Source organism: Protomyctophum bolini (genome assembly GCF_963924005.1).
Source record: "Protomyctophum bolini genome assembly, chromosome: 8".
Taxonomy (NCBI): Eukaryota; Metazoa; Chordata; class Actinopteri; order Myctophiformes; family Myctophidae; genus Protomyctophum; species Protomyctophum bolini.
Window position 1 is genome coordinate 4,503,626 of NC_137869.1, and position 26,038 is coordinate 4,529,663.

The 26,038-nt window shown below is 43.0% G+C and overlaps 1 protein-coding gene across 3 annotated transcripts in view; it reads right to left on the reverse strand.

Moving 5' to 3' along the window:
- Nucleotides 1-204: 204 nt before the first annotated feature.
- alpi.1 (alkaline phosphatase, intestinal, tandem duplicate 1) overlaps nt 205-26,038 on the reverse strand; it is a 44,008-nt gene continuing 18,174 nt past the window's right edge. For all 3 annotated transcript variants that reach the window (XM_080771130.1, XM_080771129.1, XM_080771131.1), the window contains exons 4-11: nt 21,808-21,982; nt 13,531-13,703; nt 12,534-12,668; nt 9,090-9,165; nt 6,779-6,913; nt 5,889-6,080; nt 5,355-5,471; nt 205-2,938 (exon numbers count right to left, since the gene is read on the reverse strand). In XM_080771130.1, the coding sequence (XP_080627256.1) occupies nt 2,634-2,938; nt 5,355-5,471; nt 5,889-6,080; nt 6,779-6,913; nt 9,090-9,165; nt 12,534-12,668; nt 13,531-13,703; nt 21,808-21,982 (1,308 nt within the window). In that variant the 3' untranslated portion in view covers nt 205-2,633. The remainder of the gene's footprint in view (nt 2,939-5,354; nt 5,472-5,888; nt 6,081-6,778; nt 6,914-9,089; nt 9,166-12,533; nt 12,669-13,530; nt 13,704-21,807; nt 21,983-26,038) is intronic.

Genomic DNA, 26,038 nt, shown 5'->3' on the forward strand with positions numbered 1-26,038 from the left:
ATCACAGCCAGCCTCATGCATTCAAATGTTATTTTAAAGGGCGATGGGGCTGTCATTTTTCCATTATTTTCTTTATTTTATTATATATAGCCTACACTGCAGTATATATATATTTTAAGTGAAATATCCCCAGTATAAATCCTCCAAAAAGTACAGTAACAAAGTACTCAAAAATGAACTGGACTCTGGGTCACAGAGGCAAAGTGATTGTTCAGTTTTTCTTTTAATTATTTTGTACATAACTAACCCTTTGTAAAAACATGGTATAAAAATACATTAACAATATAACTATCTGGTTAAAAAATACATTCATGTTTTCATGTATTCAAACACAATCTCGAAGAAAAGAAAAGCCTTTTGACATTTGGAAGCCATTGAGGTTTACTAAAACAAAAGCAACCTTGAAAGCCACACATCTTTGTCCTTGGTGGTGAGGGAAGGTTTATGTGTTCCCCATGTCGTCCCTGCCCGTGACATATTGTAAAGCAGCACGGCGGCAGTGGTTGTCATAGAGACCTGTCCTACATCCAGATCCCGTCCATAGCTAACCTGTGCCCAAACTGTCATGTGCCGCTTGAGAAGGACACACTGAAACCCTCCTACCTGCTCACGCCATTAAACATTGCCCTGGAAAACGGTGTCAGCCTGAATGTTTAGAGTGTAATAGTTAAGTGTAGAGTAAATTGTAGCACAGTGTGATAGTTGGATACAACAGTGTATCATTCCAGCATTATTCCTAATGTTGATTTCATAGGACCGTACCTATATGTATTATGTACCCTATGTTCCCCAAGCTCAATATACTGTAGGATTAAATGTTTGCTCTGGCAGCAAACATTTAACACAGTCTGGCCAGACTGGCTAGCCTAAAACTCTGTCGTGTGCGTAAAAAAACGAACCGGGGCAATTTTAATGCAGTCACGCAACGCAACGCTGGCAGTGGAGGCGTGGAGCCACCCTTCATTGATTAAAAAGGGAACATTCCCTGGCGGTGACGGAGACGCGACGCTGGCGTGCCCGGTGGAGCCCCGGTGGAGCCCCGGTGGAGCCCCGGTGTAATGCGTACTTCATTGTCAGGGACTATTATGTGCGATAATAACCTATTCCGTCTGCCATGGCTTGCCACGTGGACGGCGCACCTGTCGACATGCAAGGAGGCCATTAGCTCGATGCTACTCGTCTGGGGTACACGTCTCACTGTCAAACACAGTGAAATCACAGTGATGGAGGCGTGGTTACTGTACATGCATATACAACTGGGGAATTACACTATAACATACAGTAGGACCCCCTTTTCATGTTCCCAAGTAGGACCCCGGGAACAAAGAACCCTGAATATATAGCAATGACGACAACCATTTTGAAGAGTGCTGCTAGAAACCAAAGTCGTCCTTATGTGTGTTTGTTTGTACCTCCAGGTGGTACAAACACCTCTGAAATCTCTCTCTACTCTGGTTGACCATGCATGAAACACGACCTGTCGCAAGAAATCTCCGTACCTTCATGCCAAGTGCCGGAGGGCACAGGGAGATCTGGGTATAGGCTGCACAGCTTCAGTGGCTCGAGCGACCGGCGGTATTGAACTCAGAAGAGTTCTATGGCAGAATATGAAACTTTCTTTGGACTGGCCAGCTAAAAAAAGTGTGTCAGACGTAGTATGTACAATATAGGCCTGTTAAATGAAACGGAACCCTAAAGCTGCACTATGTAACTTTAATCTTCTACCCCGGATTTGAACCCGGGGTGCTGAAATTTGTAGGCTATACTGTCTTCTTTTATTTGTATTTTCCTGTGTCTATAGGTGAGACATGACCTTTGACATCATCTAAAAGTCTCAATTGAAAAGCAGGGAGACAAAATACATCTAGCCAATTGTATAAGTAATACTAAATTAACATTACCATATTACCATACAGATTGGACAACAGTACATTGTATTAATAAAAATCACACTCGTGTGAAGTGGGGGCGCTCTCATTGTCGTACATCGTCAGACACACATGACATAAATTAAACTTTGAGTAGGACAAAAATAGCCGATTTGCTCGTCCACATATGACGTCAATTCTCCTTTCAAGGGCTATAGCGCCCCTCGAAAAATACTAAAATAGTTACATAGTGGAGCTTTAATTGGTATCCTTTGTAACAACCTGTCTTTACCCTACTATATCAATATGTCAACATTGCTGCTGTTAAAATAGGTATATCGATGGAGATATTGAAGTGCTTCAAAACCAGCCACCATGATGTGTGTTGTCTAAGTCTGGGTTGTGTTTTCTCCTTCCATTTAATCAGTTCTTGAGATCAATGTGCATTGGAACCGTGCCCAGGGAAACACCCTGTGAAGTTCTTTGGAACTCAACCTGTGTGAGATGTACCGTCTATTGGATAAAGCTTTTTTTATATATAAATATTGTGTTGGAGTGCTTGTGTTCGTTTTTAACATGATGAATACCTGCGTCTGCGTGTGTGTGTGTGTGTGTGTGTGTGTGCGCGTGCGTGCATGTGTGCTTTCTTTTTGCGTAGCGTATTTGTGTGTTGCGACCACACCACATATACGGTACATGTCCATCTCATACACGCACATTGTTCTCGCGTGCATATATAAGTCTACACTGTGTGTGCGTGTGTGGTCATCTGACCAGCAGCAGCCAGAGTAGACCGGTCAGACTCAGCATTAGCGGCGACCCAGGGTGCACTAGCGCTGCACGTGTCCCGGGCGCTCCGGAGGTGGTGTCCGTGGGGTCCCGCGGAGGGGGACAGTCCCTGTAGGGCTCCAGGCACGCGGCGTAGGCCATGACGTGAGCCACGTAGTGCTGCTCCTTCACGCCGTGGAACAGGTGCGCCATGGGCCCCCGGGCGTAGATGGCCACGTCCTCCCCGCCGTGTGTCTCGGCGTCCAGGGGCACGGCCGCCTGCTGCATGTACTCCTCGTCGTCTGGAGGTCGCGAGAGAGCGGAAGATGTATTCGTCACGTTTACAGCGAACGACCATTATGGTTGTGAAACCTCTTATCATACTTGATCTTATACTACAGCGACTGTACGCACAATAGTATCAAAAGTAGCTGTTCGGCAAGCTCGAAACGTGGAGCCAAACGATGCGTTTTGAGCTTTTAGATCTGCTACAAATCGTGCTACGTTTGAATTTGAGTCCTGAAAAGTAACAGTTTTGGACCATGTGTGGTTTCCACCCGACAGAGATGTTTTTCGACAGATAGAGATGACATTTTTCATTCTGACACTTTTCCCCACTGGTTGTAGAGGCAAGAAGCAAGTGAAACACAATGATAAATCCATTTAGAAGAAATGCTCCACTGGCACATTTGGGATGTTTAGTCAATTATGTGACATTACCACTTATAACCGGCTGAGGAAACACAATTCTCCTGTCCTTTTTCTGAACATGCAGCTGACAAAACCCAGAATTCACTGCAAAGAAATGGCTCTCAAGCAGTTCTTGGTGCCATAATCTGTGTTGCCTGAAAGGCCCATTTATTGATAATTACTATCAGCGATGAATGTTCAAAAACAGTGGAAATGAACAGAAGCTTGTTCAGCCATGGCCTCCAGCTGTCAAAACAGTGTGTCTGTATAGTGTATGGACTGCATGCTTCATAATGCAAGTCGTTAAAGACAGCTAAACTAATCTTTTTTTTATCAGTTCCACCGTGGTCAGGGAACAGTTTGGCGACAGTTTACGTTCACTGTGTTCAAGTGTGTTGACATACAGTAGCCTAATGCTTTTCCACGCCGTGATTAAAGTACTTCACTAAAGAATGGATCCTAATGCTTCCTCCTTAAGCCTCTTATTTCAGCCATAGCATCTCTGTCGGGTGGTAACCTCATATGTACAAGACTGTTGCTTTTCAGAATTCAACTAGAATAGCAAAAGTAGCAGATCTACAAGCTGTGTTTCAAGCTTGCATATCGTCTGCGTGACGCTGAGTGATAGGGCATTAATTTAAAAATTAAAAAACAGAATATGGAGATAAGCGTTTTTTCTGCCCAACAGCAACGATATAGAAAATGTCTACATTCTTACTTATTAGACAGTACAATGGAGCAGAGAATTTATACAGTACAGAGAGACGACATGTCAGAACAGCACAGACGTCCCATCTGGATTCACATCCCTGACATGCATTGAGCCATCAGCTCTGGCAGAGCTAGAACTCCAGGCCAAGGCTAATACATTATACATCCACATACATGTGGGTCTGCAGAGTGGGGATCCTTAACCAACATGTGGGCCAAGTGAGAGGGGATCCTTAACCGCTGCTCCAGTGGGGCATTAACTGAGGATTAACTGAGGAGGGCTTTAACCAAAACTTGGATTCGGTTTCTTATTTCTAAGACCAAAGCCTACAGTGGAAATGATGAGCCTCTCGTATACCAAGAGTTTGCTTCAACAATCTGTCTTGGCGTGCCAGTTGGATGCCGTGTCCGCTTCTGGGACAATTCTCTTGCTTTCATTGCATTAGTGTGTGTGGTTAGTGTTTCTCAGGAAGAAAAATAAGTCAAAGGATGGAAGAAGCAGATTTTTCTGCGGTTATAATCCAGTTCTCCAGCCCAGAGTGGATGTTATCTGCATCTGTATATTTCAGAGACATAAAAATCGACTGTAAAATGAATGGTGTGGAACAGGAATGGGTATAAAAGGGGGTGATCGATGTTCCACGCTTCCCGCGAAAGGAAAACAAAGGCGTTACATAAGTCAGGCAACGCCGCAACGCATATACAAACAAACGACAACATGAATAGAACAGAAACAAAGTCAGCATGCCCCTCAATGCCACACTCATCATATTTTATCTGCGGCTTTCTGAAGACTGATGCAGGAGTGAGTCATCCATAGAGACCGCATATAGGGTGACTGGGTGAGGGACTGAGGGTCTGCGTTGTCTATACACACACTCACCGCAGGGTGAGGGACTGAGGGTCTGCGTTGTCTATACACACACTCACCGCAGACTAAACTGCAGGCACGTTAGTGGCACAGCTGAAAGACATTAGGTCGTCGCAGGGTATTTGGACAAAGCCAAGAGGAATAAGTGTTAGTGTGCATTTTGAAACGTGGCTTTTATCTCGCTGTGTGTACTGTACCTCACTGCTCTGTTGCTGTTATGCCCTGATGAAAAACAAATGTGCACCTTTGATTTGAGGCCGTCGCGGGTCTGTCTGTCTGTCTGTCTGTCTGTCTGTCTGTCTGTCTGTCTGTCTGTCTGCCTGCCTGCCTGCCTGCCTGCCTGCCTGCCTGCCTGTCTGTCTTTCATTCTTTCAAAAACTAATTTCATTTACATTCCTTCCTTCCTTCCTTCCTTCCTTCCTTCCTTTAATTCCGGTCATACTCACAGTAGTCCACCATTGTAATGTTCCCTCTGGTTCCATTGACGTGCACATATCCGGGTCCGTTGGCATAGAGGATGCTGGTGAAAGGCAGTTTGTCATCTGCTCTCTTCGGCGACAGACCTGGATGATATGACAAACAAATGGTGGTTAAACGAATTTAAAACTGTAACACTACAATTGAAGCTGATATGGATACTGATTCGCTGAAATTGGCTACCCATCTGAAAATGTATTTTCTGTTTATTATTAAAGAGCTGGAGAGACGGGCAGACTCCTGTTATTGAACAAACACTCTTGCAATCATTACTATCACAATATATTAACCTTTCAAAAAAAAAGGAAAAAAATAACCTTTTGTTTTAACCAAAGCATGGTTGGCTTTTACAGCTTTTTTGTCCTAAAAACTCTTGTCACATTTACCATTGACAATGAAAGGAGAATATACGTCATATGTGTCTGAACAAATCGGCTTTTAACACAAACATTAAATGCCATTGACAATGAAAGGAAAATTCAAACACTCTCGGACACTCTTACCGAAGATAGGATTTCCTCGGGGGGTGTTCCCGCCGAACGTGAAGACATGGGAGTGGTCGGCGGTGACCACGGTGAGCGTGTCACTCTCTTTGGTGAGCTGCGCGGCGCGCTGCACCGCCCGGTCAAACATCACGGTCTCCGTCAGCGCCAGCTTAGCGATGCCGTCGTGATGTCCGTGGTCGATTCTCCCTCGTAATGGAGAAGGAAATAAGGGCAGTGCGTTTAGCTAAACGTGTGCCTGAACAGTGTAATGGTTAAAAATACAGGTAATCAATGTCGATGTGGACTATGTCTGTGGCTACATCTAAAAATAAAATGGGGTACTTTTAAGCCATTTTGGGCGGGAACCCCTTTTGGTGTTCTTAAAGCATTATGTTATACTTTAGCTATTGAAAAATAGCAGATCTACAAGCTCATAGCGCACCAGGTCTGCTATTTTTGAAAAGTCGTGAAAATGTGCCGCAAATCTTTGAATATATATTTCAGAGTGAAAATTTGTAACTAAAATATTGGCTTCTGGGGGGTCCCTGGAACTACATATTTTCAGATGGGGGTCCGTGGTCCAATAGAGATAATTCTGGGGGTCCTTGACATGAAAAAGGTTGAGCACAACTGACATAGAAACAAGGGTTTTTCAGAAAACTATTAGAATTTATAAGCCTTTTTTTTTAATCGACCACAGTCCAAAATGGGTTAAATAGCTAATGTTTGTGCAGGAACATCGTGACCCATAGCCAATAAACAAGGGATGTGGCCTTTCCAAGTTCCTGTTTCCCTTTAAGAATAATAATAATAAAAAAACTGTATTTTTAAATTGCTACATTGCTAACAGCAGAATTATTGTAGAGGTAGGTGGTGCTCGTGGTGGCGGTGGTACAGTATATACTCATCTTCAACAAACAGGAAGAATCCTTTGGGGTTCTTGCTGAGGATGTGAATGGCCTTCTCCGTCATCTCCACGATGGACGGGTCGCGCGTGCCATTCCGGAAAACCTCAAACCTCATGTCCTTTGGCTCAAACAGGCCTGGAGGAGAGACGAGGGGGAACACAAGACGGAGTCAGGCTCATGCAGGGGAAAAAGCCACAGCGGAAAAAAGAAAATTGCCAATAGCTTCTGACATTTAACAAGGGTTTGTTTTGTTTCATGTTCTACCCTCAAAGTAAATGTCATGTTATTCAAAATAAATGTGTACACAGGAAAGTGTCAGTCGACACTTTTTATCAGTTAAAAATATGTACTTATTTACAGTGTACAGTGAGTGGGTGCACTGCTACGTCCACAAGTGTCACATATGTTGTGTTATGTTATTTGATTTACTGTATACCCTGAAAAACAGTGAAAAAAGAATAATGTACTTATTGTTTGATACGTGTTGTTGATACTTGCTGAAACATTCTTGTGAGGAAGTGCAGCATAAATGAGCCCCAGGATTGCAGTAGGTGTAATAGTAAGCTAATATAATATGAACAGCAATATTCAACGACCCAAATATCTTCAGCTGCTGTTCAAGTCATTGTGACAACGTAACACTCATATACCGTAAGGCGCAATAATGTCAGATAACAACTTGTGACTTTACTGTATTATCACTGTATTACTATTATCGTCTTTCCTGTATAGAGACTGTAATTCACTGATAAGGTTTTATTTTTATTTTTAAAGAAAAAAAAGAAGGCGCTGTCAAAACTTTGTACAGTTTCTCCCATACTGTATGTGATGTTAAGATAAGTATGCAAACATAGACTGATCTACACACCGACAGATTACACATGTACCGTACATACATGTGTATCTGTCGATCAGTCTTGCATGGGCAGTTACTTATTACTATGCAATATGGTTCCCAAACGTTTTCATGTCAAGGACCCCCAAATTGACACTAATTAGCCCCGCGGACCCCGGTTTGAAAACATATGCCAGGGACCCCCTTAAGAGAAGATTTTTACCGCTCTAGCTAGTGCTTCTCAACCCGTTTAATTTCAAGGACCAGTGCCGTCATCAATGTTAATTGAACAAAAGAGTGTACAAATGGAAGGTCCATTTGGTTCCATTTGTACACTCTCAGAGTTACAGACCCATAAGGGTCCATTTGGTTCCATTTGTACACTCTCAGAGTTAAAGACCCATAAGGGTCCATTTGGTTCCATTTGTACACTCTCAGAGTTAAAGACCCATAAGGGTCCATTTGGTTCCATTTGTACACTCTCAAGAGTTACAGACCCATAAGGGTCCATTTGGTTCCATTTGTACACTCTCAGAGTTACAGACCCATAAGGGTCCATTTGGTTCCATTTGTACACTCTCAGAGTTACAGACCCATAAGGGTCCATTTGGTTCCATTTGTACACTCAGAGTTACAGACCCATAAGGGTCCATTTGGTTCCAAACTATCATTTAGCTGGGGACCCCTGGTACTCCCTCAAGGACCCCTGGGGGTCCCTGGACCCATCACTGTAATATTATTAGCAGTGATGGAAAGTAACATAAATGTAGAAGTACATTTACTTACAGTAAGTACGGTTTTGAGGTATTTCTACTTTACTTGAGTATTTCCAATATCCAGTACTTTTTTACTTCTACTCTACGCAAATATTGTACTTTTATTATACTACTTAGTTACTGGTTATTTGAGCTTGTAGATCGGGCTATTTTCAAAAGACGCTTATACATTTGAAAACTTGAAATAGGACATTCTGCATAATGAGTACTTTCTACTCGTGGTACTTTCAGTACATTTGTACTTCTACTCAAGTAGAAGTACAAATGTATTCTATATTGCACTTTTACTTTCCACCAACTGATTATTAGCCTAAATTTGGCCATAGCCACTTGCCAAAATGTGCCCAAATATGCATTTGTGATGATGGCTATATGGCTGTTTTTAGGCCAAGTGTTTTTCGTGCAAAACTAATGCTTGGAATGGATTCAGAATCGCATGATGCATGATGATGACATTTGGGACACTTTGCCCTATATATATTGACACTGGCGTGGTATACAAAAATGGCCATAAATGTTTTTTCGCAATGTTTTCGGCAGAGCAGGCCTCTCATTCTGTGGCGTGACATCACAGGTCCTGTCCAATTGTGGGCCTGTGGCTCCCCAGCTATTACACTCTGGCTGGCACAAAACATTTTGTTATGGGTGTATAATGGCTGAAATGTTACTTTTAATTCGTCAGTATAGACACAGTACCAACCCATGAGCCTGTCCGTGTTCTTTGTGCTGATCTCATCAAACTGCTTCTTGTGCCAGACGTAGTGGGACCTTTTATTCTGAAACACAAAGCAGAAGACGGACACAATGTAGCGATGGGACTTTTTTTATTCTGAAACTCAGAGCAAGAGACGGACACACACTGTCTTTAAACCCATTAAAGGAGAATTCAGCGCTAGCGCTTTTCTTACCATAAACCCAATGCCAAACTGCCAAACTGCTGTAGAGGCTCCAATGGGCACCGCTCTGGTGACGTAAATTCTCCATTCATTGTCAATGGGAATGTTGTGTTTGTGTAAGACGAACATCTACACTAATAGCTGAATGAAAAAAATTAAAAAAACATCTCTCGTGCTCCGCTATACATAACCAAGCCCTCTGATACTCCCTGGGTGTACATAAATAATTAAATATGCACCAATCAATGGCAGCAGTCTCAGGAGATATGGGATGGGAACCCTGCGAGGTCCGGTGGAAGGTCTGCACCGCCAGGTTGTGGAACAGATTAGTGAATGACCAGTAAGACGCGCAAACGCGGGAAGCTAACAAAGAAATTATTGAACTAGGACAAACAACATATTTATCCACATACTGTGTAGGCACATATATGAACCTGAATATGGCATATATGCACTATGCAGCATAGGCTATATTCTGCATATACTTGCCAAATTGCCATATTGGCATAATATGTTAATATATTTAAAATAAAACCATAACACCACCATGTCGGACACCCCCTAGAAGGCACCCGCGGACCACATGGGGTGCACGCACCTCAGTTTGGGAACCGCTTAAATGGACTAATCACACACAACAGATTACAGAGCATGTTCCATGCACCCCTGAATGCCCACACACACACCCAGTGATGTTTGTAAACAAGAAGCCTGACCTGTATATGTCTATTGATGCCTGTGAGGAAATGTGTCCCCTGCATTTAACCACATGAAGCCACGGACATTTGTCAAACATTTCAAACAGTCTCACAATGTGTCGCAACAGATCTCGCAACGCAACAAAAGCGGTGTGGTGTAGAGGGGGGGAGACCAATTATATGAGGGTCTTTAGTCTTTAGTCAAGAAAGTACCATATAAGGTTTGGGTATAGTCTTGCAGGCCTCGCCCTACTTGCAAGTATAGGCTAGTGACAAGTGGTGCTCAACTTTTTTCAAAGTCAAGGACCCCCAGAATTATCTGCATTTGGCCACGGAGTCGGACCCCCATCTGAAAACATGTTTTTCCAGGGCGCCCCTCCTCAGAAGCAAAGATTTGAGATTAAAAACTAGTTAAAAAGACAAAGTAAAATATTCTCTTCCCAAAGACGATGTCTGTAACATTACAGTGCTGACGTCATTAACTGACCTTACCGGGTACAGGCGTCATTGTACACTGTATCCATTGAAAACGGGTAGCTGGAACACATGAGTCACCTTTTTGCCCATATATGGGCAATATATAACTCCATGCAGTGACCACAATGCCCAAATATGTAGGCATTGCATCACATGCAATAGGGGAGGGTATAAAATGGCTGATGAACAGATAGATTCTGTCATTCCCAGTTTGTGCTCAGTCTTGTGTTTTAACGTCAGAACAAGAGACTATCATCAGAAATGGCTGCTAACATTCAAGCAATGAACGACACCGTGATGTCCGATATTCATGGAGAGATGGTGCGAAAACCGAGGAAGTTTGTGATCCTGCGTTGGGATAACGATGCCGGAAGCATGACTACTGACAAGGAGATCTGGGCGGAGAAACCTCAAAACTACTTCCAACAGTTTCTAAAAGAGCTGCCAAAAGATCACTGCCGCCTCGCTCTGTATGACGCGAGCTACGAGTACAACTCCAAAGGCGTTCTGACGAAAGACAAAGAGGTTGTCCCCATCCTCTGGACCCCCCAAGATGGCCAAGGAAAGGACGAGGCGGTTCGTTATGATAAATACTTTAAAGCGAATTTCTCCAAAGCAACACTTCTCTCCGCTTGCAAGCTCAGATCGAAAGACGAGAACACAAGTCTGTACGAAGTCGCCAAACATCTACGCATCGCCGCGAGAGATGGATGCTCTGTGGAAGGGATATCCAAAGTGGATATGCTTAAAGGGATGGATAAGGTGATATAGCCTGAAAACAAAAATCCAGAACCTCATAATTCTACTTCTCGCACATTTATGAAGAAGAGGGGCAGCGGTAACCTGTTTGGCAGAGGAGAGTTTGTGTTGTGGCTGAAACATTCCCGGTTTGATTCCCCGGCCGGGGAGTCTACTGCGTGGGGAAGTGAATGACCGACGACACTCACACCTCCCTCAACACCGTTGAAGTGCCCTTGAGCAAGGCAGTGAAACCCCCCCCAAAACCGCTCCAATGGAGCTGCTCAGTGGCCGAGAATACATGCCTCACCTGGATCAAACGAATAATACACATTCAACACTCCGAGCACTGCAAACCTAAATACCTGTTGTAACTGTATGAAGAACAAGGTTTTGTTCTCTGGGGTTCCATTTTGAATGACTGCAGAAGAAAAAGATCTCAGGGAAAATGTATATTCACCATCCTACACTAAACTTAATTTGATTTTTTTTCCTTTTTTCGGGGCCAACCCGTCTAGAAAAGGGTTTGTCAGTGTGAATGGGGATAACCAAGGAAGCAGCGCGTCATTATCACGCCCCCAATTCCCATCAAAGTCAATGGCAAAATGGCCTGGGCCATGGCTCAGTGGTCCAGGCACCTTGGCTAGTGGTAATCCAGTCTGGCAGTGTGCCGCGGGTTCGACTCCCGATCCCGACGGCCTTTACTGCATGTCTTCACCCCATCTCTCTCCCCATTTCATGTCAGCCTACCTACTGTCTGTCCCACCCTAAAATATATAAAATAAAAGGCGAAAGCCACAAAAAACCCATAAAAAAAAAAGTCAATGTCAAAATAAATTCATCATGTGAGCCACTACATCGTCATCTATACGCCATCATCAAATACTTGATAGTGGGTGGAGCAGATCAGAGCTGTGTGATGTCATGTTATCATGAGAGAAGGCTCCCCTCACTCATCTCTTTCTTCCAAGTGTTAAACGCCAGAGGGCGTTCGTCGCCCCATGTCTGAATGACCCTCAGTGGCTAGGAGACGCATAGAACATGGCAGGAACTCAAAGTAAAGAAATAAAAAAATATATATCTGTTTCAGAAAAAAATATTTATCTCCCATTGTTTTCCCAGACTGTTTTTGGTCAAAACCAGATTTTATCCACGGCCCTAATAAACCAATGGTCGCGGTTGATATATATATACAATGAGGCACGTTGGTAGACTCCCTTTGTTTATATAATATATACAATGTATTTTTACACGTGAAATAACAGACGATCCTCGGACACATCGCACGTGCAGTGGCTCGTCAAAAAAAAGGAAAAAAAAACAAATCGCTCTTACCGGTTTGGCCCTCAGCCACACGTCAATCAGGTTCTTCTTGTCTTTGCGATCCCCCTTGCGGGAGTTAGAGGTGGGGTACTCGGGGTCCGGTGTGCCCTTGGGGGTCATGTACATCCGTCCTCCTCCCAGAATCACCTTTTATAGGGAGACCCCACATTTAATTACTGTAGCAGTACAGAAATGTGTGTCTTTGTGCAGAAACATGGAAGCAAAAAAAGAAAAAAAAAAGAAAAAGAGAACCACCCACACTAGTACCGTTTCCTAAACAATTAACACAATATGCAATAGGATGATGTTTAAGTGATATTGTTCCTGATTAGTTTGACTAATAAGTAAAAATAATAAGCGTAAGATAGTTGCATTCCCTTTGAGAGCCACAAATGTAACCAATGTTCCCTTAATGTTTCAGGTCTGACTGTGTTCGGCATCCTGGCAAAGGAGTGCATGGTTTCTCACTTTGCCTAGAAATACAGAATATGTATTTACTATTTTCATATTGAAAAAAAATACAGTAGCCTGCAGTATAGCCTAATGGCTCACCAGGACAACACTTGCGTGGTTCTCCAAATATAAGTGGATAACATGTGGATTAGATATGACCGTCACAGGTACTAGTAATAACCATTAACCCATTCTGATCGGGAACCCGTTTTGGTGTCAGCATCATGTTATGCTTTAGCTATTGAAAAACAGCAGATCTACAAGCTCATAGCGCGCCACCGAGTGGTGCGCTATGAGCTTGTAGGTCTGCTATTTTTGAAAAATCGAAGAACGACTGGCATTTTTTAGAATCTGATCTCAGGTCAGAATGGGTTCATCAGACCAGTGTGTGTCCAGTGGAAACCTCGTATGAATCTGATCTCAGGTCAGAATGGGTTCATCAGACCAGTGTGTGTCCAGTGGAAACCTCGTATGAATCTGATCTCAGGTCAGAATGTCTTAAGTGTCTTGTAAAAGTACTTCGTTACTTGCCACCAGCGGTGGTCTCTATACGTACGTCGATGTCGACGTTGGTGACCATCTGGGTGGCGATGTCCACACAGCCCTGCTGGCGGGCGCTGGAGGGCAGGTCTGCGTCGCTGTACCAGCTCCTGCTGACCGAGTGGGCGTAAGCCGCGGCCGGGGAGGCGTGCTGGACGCGCGTGGTGGTCACGATGCCCACGGATTTACCTGAAGAGCACGCACACGCACGCGCACGCGCACGCACACACACACACACACACACACACACACACGCACACACACGCACACACACACACACACACACAGACGCACGCACACACACACACACACACACACACACACACACACTTGTGTTAATTATTTCCTAAAGAATTAACACAATTATGATTTAAAATTTTAGTAGCCTAATATCGTTCCTGCTGTTCTACATACTGCCGACCAGGTGAAGAAATCCCAGATTGAGGCTTTAACCTTTGCTTTTATGAAATATCTTGCATGCTTCCGAACATATTGATAGTTTTACCATTTCAAATGCTCTAATCTTAAAATAATGGCCGCTAATAGCCGATCTACAAGCTCTCAATGTGTCGCTGTGTGAAAGATTGAGAGCTTGTAGATCGGCTTCTTTGGTTTCTATATGGAATCCAAATGACTGAGATCAGTTGTTAGGCCAATTGATCTTTTTAATCACACGCAGACACACAAGGTGCCAGGCCAACGGATTATAAAGATTAACCCATTCTGAACGGGAACCCATATTGGTGTTGGCATCATGTTATGCTTTAGCTATTGAAAAATAGCAGATCTACAAGCTCATAGCGCGCCACCGAGTGGCGCGCTACGAGCTTGTAGGTCTGCTATTTTTGAAAAATCTTAGAACGACTGACATTTTTTTAGAATCTGATCTCAGGTCAGAATGGGGTAATCAGACAAGTGTGTGTCCAGTGGAAAACCTCGTATGAATCTGATCTCAGGTCAGAATGGGTTAAAGAATATATTAAAGATTAAGAATAAAGGAGTGTAGCCGCACACTCGTGTAGCTGCCAATGCCAATAGTTTATTATGGACACAGAGACTGGAAACGTTTTGGACAGACTTTCATTGCCATGAACTTTACCTCCTAACTGCTGATCATTAAATTACGAGGAATTTCTCGGCCGTTCACTACCAAGTTTATTGCCTTATTATTCCCAGTCAGTTGAACAGGTGAATGAGATAGGAGCGGTCCATATAAGATGGTAATCAAATATACTGACATTTCCAGACACTGCCACACCACAAAATGTGATTGATGTTAAAGACCTAGTGAAATGGAAAAATACGGGCAATACTGAAACGGAACGCTGTGTGATCAGAAGAACATCGCTGCATCCCTCCAGGGTTAGGGGACGTTGCTCAGCTGCATGTGCGTGCACAACACGTGCGTTGAGTTTGTTTGTTGACATGTCACAGAGACTTGATTTCTAACCTATAATGTTTTCAGATACATATTCTAGCGTGCGGATTACCTTTAAAATGAGTAATACACTATCTGGATGTCATCTTGAATGAGATTAAAAACTGAGTAGTTCATCAGAATGTAATCAGAAGACGTGCAACGGTGCAGCAATGCGAATCAAACAGGTAAATGAAATCAAACTTAATTTGTATTCATGCAGGACTCAACACTTCATCACACATAACGATTTAGTTCAGAGGAAATAATTAAAATTGGATTTTTATGGACTTTTGATATATAAATACACAAAAATGGAAATTTCCGCATTTTTTTTGGCATACATTGTTAGGTATGCCCATATGATGACCACAGGGCACGGATATGGTGTGAATTTTTTTAATTTCACTATAGGTCTCTAAGAGATGTGAATGTGGCAACTGTGGACCATTTCTGTACTGGATGTGTTTTCTTTTAGGCAGTGGATATTGAGTGGTCAGTAGTACTGCATTGTACACCAACATTATTTCAGCATGCAGCATGTTCAGATTAGTTACGGTTAAACACTATTTGTCTGCAGCTCAGTGGCCTTGTGGTTAAAATGATGAGTTAGTTCAGTCAGGGGTTTCATGCTGTGCTCAAGGGCGCATAGTCACATACATATACTCAAGGGGTTAATATGCTGCATTACTATGTGGGTGTAATCAGTGCATGACCCACATGTCATTCACTGATGTGGAGCTGTCAGCTGACCAATTGGGCGGGGGTATTTAAGCTCACTATAGACTGCATCCAAGAGGCCAATAGCAAGAGGGTGGACACATAGATATTAAAAAAATATAGATGCCTCATTGGCTGCTGCAGTTCGTTGGAGCCATGCGTGTTGACGGGAGGGCGGAAGAATGTACACTGGTATACGCCGGAAGAGTGGACAGCACACTAGTACATCACGCTGCCACTCAAGTGACTAATGTCCAATCACAGCGCATCTTTTCCGGGACTTATCAGACCCAAACATGCGCTCTGTGACGCACACTCATGCTTCTGCTGAGCTTTGCAAGGAATCTCTGGATTTTTGAGCACAGAGCCAAAAGGGGCGTCTACCTTTATATGTCTATGGGTGGACACATTATTAGGAAGAATATTGGAGTCTATTCATTTCCAAGTTCCAACTAATATTACTGTGTAGATAATAGATATTAGTCTGGAACGTCGGTGTCGAAGATTTTGTTTCCAAGAGTTTATACATTTTTATACATTTGAAACCATGATAGAGGACATTCTGAACAATGAGTATGGTATTTTAAGTACATTCTGATACAACTACTTTTGTACTTTTTAGTACGTTTCCGGACTGCAATGTCGAGTATTTCTACATTGCAGTACCGATACTGTTATTTAAGTAAGATGTATGAGTACTTTTTCCACCACTGGTAATAATTAAGCATTATAAAAATGATTTGCTGAGCTGCCTATGAAGCGTGCTGCGTGTCATAAATTGCTCTATAAACACATAACCTTGGAGCACAACATCATATTACTGACCAAACTAATTGTTTCAAAATGTCACATTTTGTTGTGAATTTTGATTTACAAAAAAAAACAACCTGGTAACATTTAGAGGAGAAATGGAAGATTCTTACTACTTTCCTGACCGGACGGAGCTTTTCAAGCTCCTTGTCTTTAACCACCCAGTATTGAACTAATGCTACACGTCTCCTGCCAGGCTTCTATGTCTCATGTTTCAAACATTATTTTATCCAGTCCAGTGATGCTGGCCTCCTGGAGGTCCCCCAATACCATGCTCCAAACCTGGGGCGACAAGGCCTTCTCTGTGGCTGCCCCCTCCCTCTGGAACGCACTCCCCAAACATATCAAAACCACCCTGAAAACCCACCTGTTCAGAATCGCCTATCCGGGTTGACTTTGATTTCATCGTTTTTTTTCCCCCCTAATTTCCTATAGTAAAGTTGTTTTTCTTCTCTTCCCCCTCTGGCCCCACACATGTAAAGCGTCTTTGAGAACTTATAAAAGTACAATATAAATATTATTATTCTTTTAATGGAGTTGGTAACTATACATCTGAAGTTCAGGAAGGAAAGAGCAAGCCTCGTGTCAATCAATGTGCATTTAAACCAAACCTTGTGTACCTGTAAAACTGAAAACTGAAATATAATGACTCTAACCATAACCAGCCGTTGGCCTAGTGGTCCAGGCACATGCCACATATAGGCTCTGGCGACTCGGGGGGGTAGGACCAAGGGATTTGGGATTTGTTTATAAACATTTTGGTATTTGTTTATAAACATTTGTGATTTGTTTATAAACATTTGTGATTTATTTATAAACATTTTGGGATTTGTTTACAAACATTTGGGATTTGTTTATAAACATTTGGGATTTGTAAGTCTCATGGGGGGGGGGGTAGGACCACTACCAGTTGACCTGTAGTAAGTCTCATGGTCGGGGGGGTAGGACCAAGGGATTTGGGATTTGTTTATAAACATTTTGGTATTTGTTTATAAACATTTGTGATTTGTTTATAAACATTTGTGATTTATTTATAAACATTTTGGGATTTGTTTATAAACATTTGGGATTTGTTTACAAACATTTTGGATTTGTTTATAAACATTTGGGATTTGTAAGTCTCATGGGGGGGGGTAGGACCACTACCAGTTGACCTGTAGTAAGTCTCATGGTCGGGGGGGTAGGACCAAGGGATTTGTGATTTGTTTATAAACATTTTGGTATTTGTTTATAAACATTTGTGATTTGTTTATAAACATTTTGGGATTTGTTTATAAACATTTTGGGATTTGTTTATAAACATTTGGGATTTGTTTACAAACATTTGGGATTTGTTTATAAACATTTTGGATTTGTCTCATGGGGGGGGTAGGACCACTCAGGGCCGGTTCTAGGCATAGGCGAACTAGGCGGTCGCCTAGGGCCTCAACCACTGAGGGGGCCTCGTCACAGGGAGAAGATTTTTTTTTTTCATGTATCCCTTACATGGGCTACTGGCCACATGTGGCCCCCACCTAGCTTCTTAATTTTGATCTCAAAGTGCACCAGATTGAAGCATTTTCATGGCAAATTTACAATTTTTATCCGGCGTGGCAAAGCAGGAGGGGGGGGCGCCTCTGTATAATATGTTGCCTAGGGCTTCAAAAGGCCTAGAACCGGCACTGCTCTGGCCTGATAGCATGTTGCGTGTTCGAGTCCTGTTCATGACGACCGTTGCTGCATGTCTCTCTTTCCTGTCATTCTTCACCAATGAAGGTAGAAAAATAAAAAAATCTGTCCTAATAGTAACAAATATTCTCTCCAGTTTTTCTTGTGACACATACTGTATCTTTGGGGGAAAGATTTCCATGTACATACAGTACCGTAATATTACATGAATGTAAGGTTATATAAACTAACAATGTCATTCAAGGGGTGCCGTGGAAGAAAAGGTTAATTACAGGGGTGACTTAATTGAGCTTGAGAGTTTGATTCACTGTTCTATTGTGTATTAGTCCTATGCTATACGACAGATGTCAGTGTAACCATTCGATGGGCTACAAGATACGCAATATACCCAGACACCCATGTACTGTACCTGTCAAACTACTTCCAAAACGTCAACGCCGGGCCACAACCACAACACCAGAGGGAGCTCTACTAATCCCAGATTAGTAGAGACAACCCAGATTTGGCTCAAACAAGGGGTTAAATTAATTCTCCTCCTATATGCCAAAAAAAAAGTGGAATCCCTACTCTCCTTTAAAACCGCTCTCAAAGAGACATGTGGCTGCAATTTGAAACTGCAGGCCCCAGTAAAAAGTCAAAGCATATTACCCCCGCCATATCACTCTCTAGAATAGAATATATTATTGGCATTGCTTCTACTTAAAGTTTGAGTTTAAGGTTTTAATATAAATGTGTGGTTGGAAGAATGGTGCTGGTGGAATAAGTGGTCATATAGGTGAGAGTGTATTACGCATTTTAACCCATTTTGGGCGGGAACCCCTTTTGGTGTTAGCATTATGTTATGCTTTAGCTATTGAAAAATAGCAGATCTACAAGCTCATAGCGCGCCACCGAGTGGCGCGCTACAAGCTTGTAGGTCTGCTATTTTTTTTTTTTATCGAAGAACGACTGACATAGAAACATAGCTTTTTCAGAAAACTGTCAGGATGTAGAAGACATTTTTAGAATCTGATCTCAGGTCAAAATGGGTAAATGCTGCCCCACCATGAGAGACATCTCAAGTTTTAAGGCCCTGTTAAGTGTAGTTAAGTGTGCCCCTCATGCTCTGTGTGGGTATACTGTACCACCACGCTGCTAAACGTAACTCAACCTTTTCTGTCTGAATGTACAGTACTGCTTTTCTTTCCTCCATGGTACTGACCTACGATAGAATCTTCCTTGTAGGCGAGTTAAAAATTAATTATAGATAAATGGTGCGTTTATACAGTATGGCGCCTAATTTATCCATGGTGATTTACATTCTTTACATTCTGCATTCTACATTCACAGACAGAGGGAACCATGCAAGGCACCAACCTGCTCATGGGAAGCAATTAGGGTTTCAGATTCAGAGTCTTGCTCAGTCTTGCTTCCACACTAACTGGGGGAGCCCGAGATCGAACTGGTAACCTTCCGGTTCCCAAGCTTCCCAAGCTTTTTGTTATTAAATCGCGTAGCCTTTTGACCTGAAACATTCTGAGTCAACACTAAACCGTGGGCATAATTTACATTTATTGTCTTAATGTCTTCATAATAATGGTGTTATTATCTGTTCCCTAAACCAGGCTGATGTGTGTATGATCACTCGTGCATTTTATCCCATTGGGATTTCCAACCTGGTCTTCGTATAGTTGGTCCTCACTAATGCTCATTAGAAGTAGCATTACACACTCTCCTCACTGCGTGTCTCAGAGGAGGGCTGGTTTTAGTCATTTATAACCGGATTTCACATTTAGTGTGTTCCCAATTAGTTCCTAATTGAGAATGCAAGAACTGTGGCTTCAGTCAGTGCGCTTTAAAGTGAGAGAATGTCTGTAGTTTCTATTAGCGAAATCCCCTTTGAGGACCCCAGCCGTGCGAGTAGACACCATTGTATAATGAGCATTAGTGAGGACTAGTATCAATTAGACTATGTTGAAAATGGTTGAATGTCCTTGTTTAAGTTCTTATCCTTTTTTTACTAGCAAGGTTGAAGGTATCAGATCTATGATCGATGTTGATCCGTTAATTAATTAAACTTGGTAGAAACAAACCTGGAGTGACAGGGCCTTCTCTGTGGCCACCCACCCCATACCATATGGAACTCACATCAAAGCTACCCTCGCCACGTTTAAAACCCACACTCAAAACGTGCACCTTTTCAGACTCTCATTTAATCCCCACCTAATCCTAATCCTCCCTTAGTTCCGTAGTTATTAACCTTTTAATTTAGTTTCTGTTTTGTAAAGCAACTTCATGAGTACTTCATTTGGACGGCAACGTTTTTTCCCCGTCTTTTTTTCAGTCATAGTCTTTTGAATAAAAGGTCATCATTTTGATTTCATCATATTGTAGTCTGAAATGATTTAGCTGTATAGTCTAGCAGTAAGCCTGGACGGGCGAAACATTGTTATTTGGTTACATTTTAACCAAACATTTTTTCGCCCGTCTATATTGAGTGTATAAAACTAATAAAGTTCAACAGTGTGTAAAAGTAGGATAAGATAATAAAGGGTCCAGAGTGTGAAAGTGTGTAGTAATATAATAGAGCGTAAGAGTTTATAAAAGGACGATAAGATACAGGCTAATACGATACGAGATACGGCTAATACAGTTCAAGAGTGTGTAGTAGCAATGCTGCAAAGTAACAGTAGGCCTACAAATAATTTACTCAAGTACTTAACAGTACAACCACCTGCACCTCAATACTGCAATGCAGAACTACTCCATTACAAGTAAAAGTCCTGCATTCAAAAATGTACTTGAGTAAAAGTACAAAAGTATTAGCAGCTAAAAAGTAGAAAGTACTCACTATGCAGAATGTCCCATTAATTTTTTTTCAAATGTATTAAAATATTTAGAAAATAGCCGATCTACAAGTGACTTGGCACCACTGAGAACCACTGACGGACGGCAGGGACGGTTAACCCCCACGAGGGCACCTGGGCCAGTCATTTCTTTGTGGGGCCCCATAGCGCGTGCTTTTATCTTGTTTTTATCACATTTCTGACATGCAGGAGCCCATTTCAGGGCCTCAAACAAACCCAGTACAGAGCCAAGGGCCCCCAAGGGCCACGGCCCCCGTGCACTGGCCCAATGGCCAGTGTTGTTTTTGGCAGCAAATTTCTATTTTAGTTTTAGTCATAGTCTCTTGAATAGTTTACATTTAGTTTTAGTCACATTTTAGTCACCTGGAATGTTCTAGTGTTTAGTCTAGTTTTAGTCGACTAAATGTCATACGATTTTAGTCGACTAAATCAACTGTAGATTTAGTCGACTAAAATGTGTTTTGATGTCATTGTAATGACATATTTTACACTTTGGTTGCATGATGAAAATAGCAGATATACAATCTCACAACGCGTCGCAGCGCGGCGCGTTGTGAGATTGTATATCTGCTATTTTCAGCATGCAACCCAGCTTAAAACTGGATCTCTTGTCCACTAGTCCCTTCCTAACATTTTAGTCTAGTTTTTATTTGTTGACGAAATTGTCAGTATATTTAGTCTTAGTTTTAGTCATCATAGATTCGTTTTTATTTAGTTTTTGTTTAGCTTTAGTCAGTGAAAAAAGGTAGTCGACGAACATTTTTCGTCTTAGTTTTAGTCGAGGAAAACAACACTGCCAATGGCTAATTCGGCCCCGAGTGGGACGGCGTACCTTGAGCCTTAGCGCGGCGCAGCACGGAGAAGACCTCGTTGCCGAACGTGGTGTTGCATTGGTACGCCACGGCGTTGGCGCTCACGCCCACCGTCTTGGCGTTGGCCTTCACGCCGCAGTGGTACGCCGTCGCCGTGCTGGCGCTGTCCGCCACCTGCTTGTCCACGCTGTAGGTCTGTGTGTGCAGAGAGAGAGAGAGAGAGAGAGAGGACAGGGGATAGAGAGAGAGAGAGAACAGGGGACAGAGAGAGAGAGGACAGGGGACAGAGAGAGGACAGGGGACAGGGGACAGAGAGAGAGAGGACAGGGGACAGAGGACAGGGGACAGGGGACAGAGAGAGAGAGGACAGGGGACAGAGAGAGAGAGGACAGGGGACAGAGAGAGGACAGAGAGAGGACAGGGGACAGAGAGAGAGAGGACAGGGGATAGAGAGGGAGAGAGGGGACAGAGAGAGAGAGGGGACAGAGAGAGAGAGAGGGGACAGAGAGAGAGAGAGAGAGGGGACAGAGAGAGAGAGAGGGGACAGAGAGAGGACAGGGGACAGAGAGAGAGAGGGGACAGAGAGAGAGAGGGGACAGAGAGAGAGAGAGAGAGAGAGAGAGAGAGAGAGAGGGGACAGAGAGAGAGAGGACAAAGAGAGAGAGAGAGAGGACAAAGAGAGAGAGAGAGAGGGGACAGAGAGAGAGAGGACAAAGAGAGAGAGAGAGAGGACAAAGAGAGAGAGAGAGAGGACAAAGAGAGAGAGAGAGAGGGGACAGAGAGAGAGAGGGGACGGTAAGTGGTGCATTTTATATAGCGCTGCTTTTATCCAAAGCGCTTTACCTAGAAAGATTGTGCATTACATTCACATTTCACACACGCACGCAAACGCACGCACGCACGCACGCACGCACGCACGCACATTCATACAAGAATGTGTATACTTGAATAGGTGTCATATAATCCCATGAGGGATGGGCCACAAGGGGGCATGACACTTAAATAAATTCATCCATCCATCCATCCATCCATCCATCCATCCATCCATCCATCCATACATTCATCCATTCGCGGTCATCTCTCCCCGTCATCTCTGACTGCTGTTAAATGGACGGGGCGGCGGGTGGAAGAAGGTGGGGCAGCGTGTTTGTGGAGGAGATAATTCTCTCCCTCTTCCCTCTATGTGGGTGGGTCAGTATAGGACAAGCTAGGCTTGTGTCCATATTTCACTGTCTTTGTTCTGTGTGGACATGTTGCGTCCTGCCTCGAGTCCACATTTTACTCGGTCTCGCCCTGAATTTGACTTGGACTTGACTCTGTCTCGGATCAAAGGGACTCTGGACTCTGCCCCCATACCGAGTCCTCTCGAGTCACGAGTCACTACAACGCAATGGAATTGAGATGAGGTGAGGTGAGATGAGGAGCCCATTCATATTAACATAATAAAGAGAGCTGTCTGGCGCTTATAGACAGCTATAAAGTCTGGGAGCCAGGACCCCACATTTGGGCCATGGGAATAATTCTCATAAAGATAAAGATAAAGAAAACTTTATTGTCCATTAAATTTGCATAAAATGGAAATTTCTCTTTGGCACACCAGCAGTCAGTTACAATAAAACATTACATAAAATACACAGATGCATTAAAATACTATATAAAATGCATTCACAAAAACACAGCAACAGTGATCATGAACAGTGGGTGCCTGTCAAATTCAGAGCGAAGAGGGTGGGTAGAATCATTGTAAATCTGAATTGCTTTTTTGGTTATGGAGCGGTTGTATATGTCCTGAAGTTGCAATTGTTTGTCTCCAATACTATACTATACTTGCCTGGTTGACTACAGTCTGGGTGATTCTGAGAATCTCTGAGAGATTCCAAACCAGGCCACGATTAAAAGTGAGAACACTCTCAGTGAGTGATCTAAAGACCATGGTCAGGGTGTGTGTTTACTGGCATTAAAACTTCTCTGTTTCCTGAGAAGATAAAGCCGCTGCCTTGCCTTTTTGTAGATGTTATCTGCATTGGTCTGAAAGGTGAGTTTATTGTTGTTCCCAGATATTTAAAGTCAATGACCTGCTCCACTTCCTTCCCACTCATAGTAACAGGCCTAAAGATGGACCCTGAGCCCTCTGCTTTTCATAGTGATGTTTGGGAAGGTACGTATACACGCCTAGTGCTAGAAAATGTGATAGCATTTCAGCATGGTAGCTTTCTCTCCATTCATAACCCCATACCAAAACACACTTTTTCAAAATTATAGATATACAACCTAATGAGGCATTCCACTTCAAACTGATGGTTTCATCTCATAATTGACCCTGTCTCTTCAGAAAATGGTGTGCATAGCTCAGACAATATGTTTTTCAGGAAAGTTGTTCATCTATTAGGCCTACTGGAGGTGGCTAGACTGGCTACATATTGACACATATGTACAGTACATGAACAGTTTATGAACGATTCTAAGGCCAGTCCACCACACCAATGCAACCACTTTCAAGACAAGACCGGTGCCTTTGTTTGTAGAAATGCATTGCAGTTTACATGTAAGTATTGCAGTTGCAACTAGTTGCGTTGCGAAGCATTGGTGTGGAATGCCCATTACACAAAGGTTTCCACTGTGAATAACCTATAGATTTAATATAGACTGACCATACGGCCTCTTCTCCCCGGGGTCTGTCTGGGGGGAGGGGGGGTTATAAATTCCTTTGAATGTCCAGGGTTTTGCGTGTATCACTCTGAGTGGCAGACTTCCATCCCAAACACCGGAATGTGTATTATTCATAACTAAACGCTGACCTAGCCAGCAGCATACTGTACGCTCTGATCCTCGCGAGTCGCGACACGTAAATCATAGCAAAGACTCGCTGCTCCGGCTGCACTAAACCTGAGCTCTCCTCTCTGTGAATGAATGAAAATGTCGAAAAACACAAATGACATTTCACCATTGAAATGCAGAAAAAGTACTGTTTTCTTAGTCTTGACCAATGAGTATTGTCTGCCAGTGCAAAGCTGGAACTTGTGTCTGTCGCAAATAAAGGTTCTTTAGACCTGCAGGCTGCAAGTCCATGCCAACTATATAAGCCGAGGTGAGCACTTCTGCAAATTAAATTGACCCAATATTTCTTTGTACAACCTAGCAAAGCATAAGATGATGGTTTGGATAATGGGCTTCCTCTCTTTTTAGAAGATAAGCCAATATTTAGTGTAGTGTGTGTAATGCATAGGATAACTTTTACTTTATCATTATATACATGAATATCACCTTTGGCAGCAGGTGCTTCTTTCACAACAGTATACATGCAAGGCCTGCAAATTAGCTAATTCATTATGGTTTTTTTTTACCTTTTCAAATTTAGCCTATACCTGTACGTAGAACCGAAGCATACTTATTATTATACTTAATTTACTATAATTTACTATTTAAAAAAATGACTACATCGACTACATGTTGTGAGCTTGTAGATCGGCTATTTGAACTATTCAAAAAATGCTTTTCAAATTTGTAAAAAGAAAATCACACCTGTGTGAACTGAGTGGTGCAATTCCCCTCTCTCCCCCCCCCCCCCATCTCTCTCTCTCTCTCGCATTAGCAGGCAACAGTATCTTTCTGACACAACAGCGCCCCTACTGGTACTAATAGTCATACTCATGCTCATTAACACATAGGCGGACACAGACATTGCTGTTCCTTGGAGTGGTTGCACCACTCAAAAAAAAAAGAAAAAAAGGCAAAGAAGTTTAAAGGCATAATGTTAAGGCACCTATAAGGCCCATTGCCTACAGATTCTGAGCAGTGGGAACTATATACTCCAACAGACCTGACATTCATTCGACAGCGTCATAAAAAGAGAGTTGAGGGATTAAGCCTTGGCCACAGGGCTGAACGCTGAACACTGAACCTCAATTTTTTTTATCTGGCCATAAGTCTAATTTCACCATTTTTCTTGCAGCGTCAGCGTTTCAACAATCCCCGTCCCCCCCCTGCCCCCTCAGCCGAGGTGGGTGAGAGGGCTTAACAACGTTGTGGCGGGGCTGGAATGAATGAGGCAGGACGCAACATGTCCACAACAGAACAAAGACAGTGAAATATGGACACAAGCCTTGTCCTATACTGACCCACCCACATAGAGGGAAGAGGGAGAGAATTATCTCCTCCACAAACACGCTGCCCCGCCCCGGCCATTTAACAGCAGTCAGAGATGACCGCTCTTGAACCCTCTCCATGGACAGCTGCGGTGACAGGGGTGGG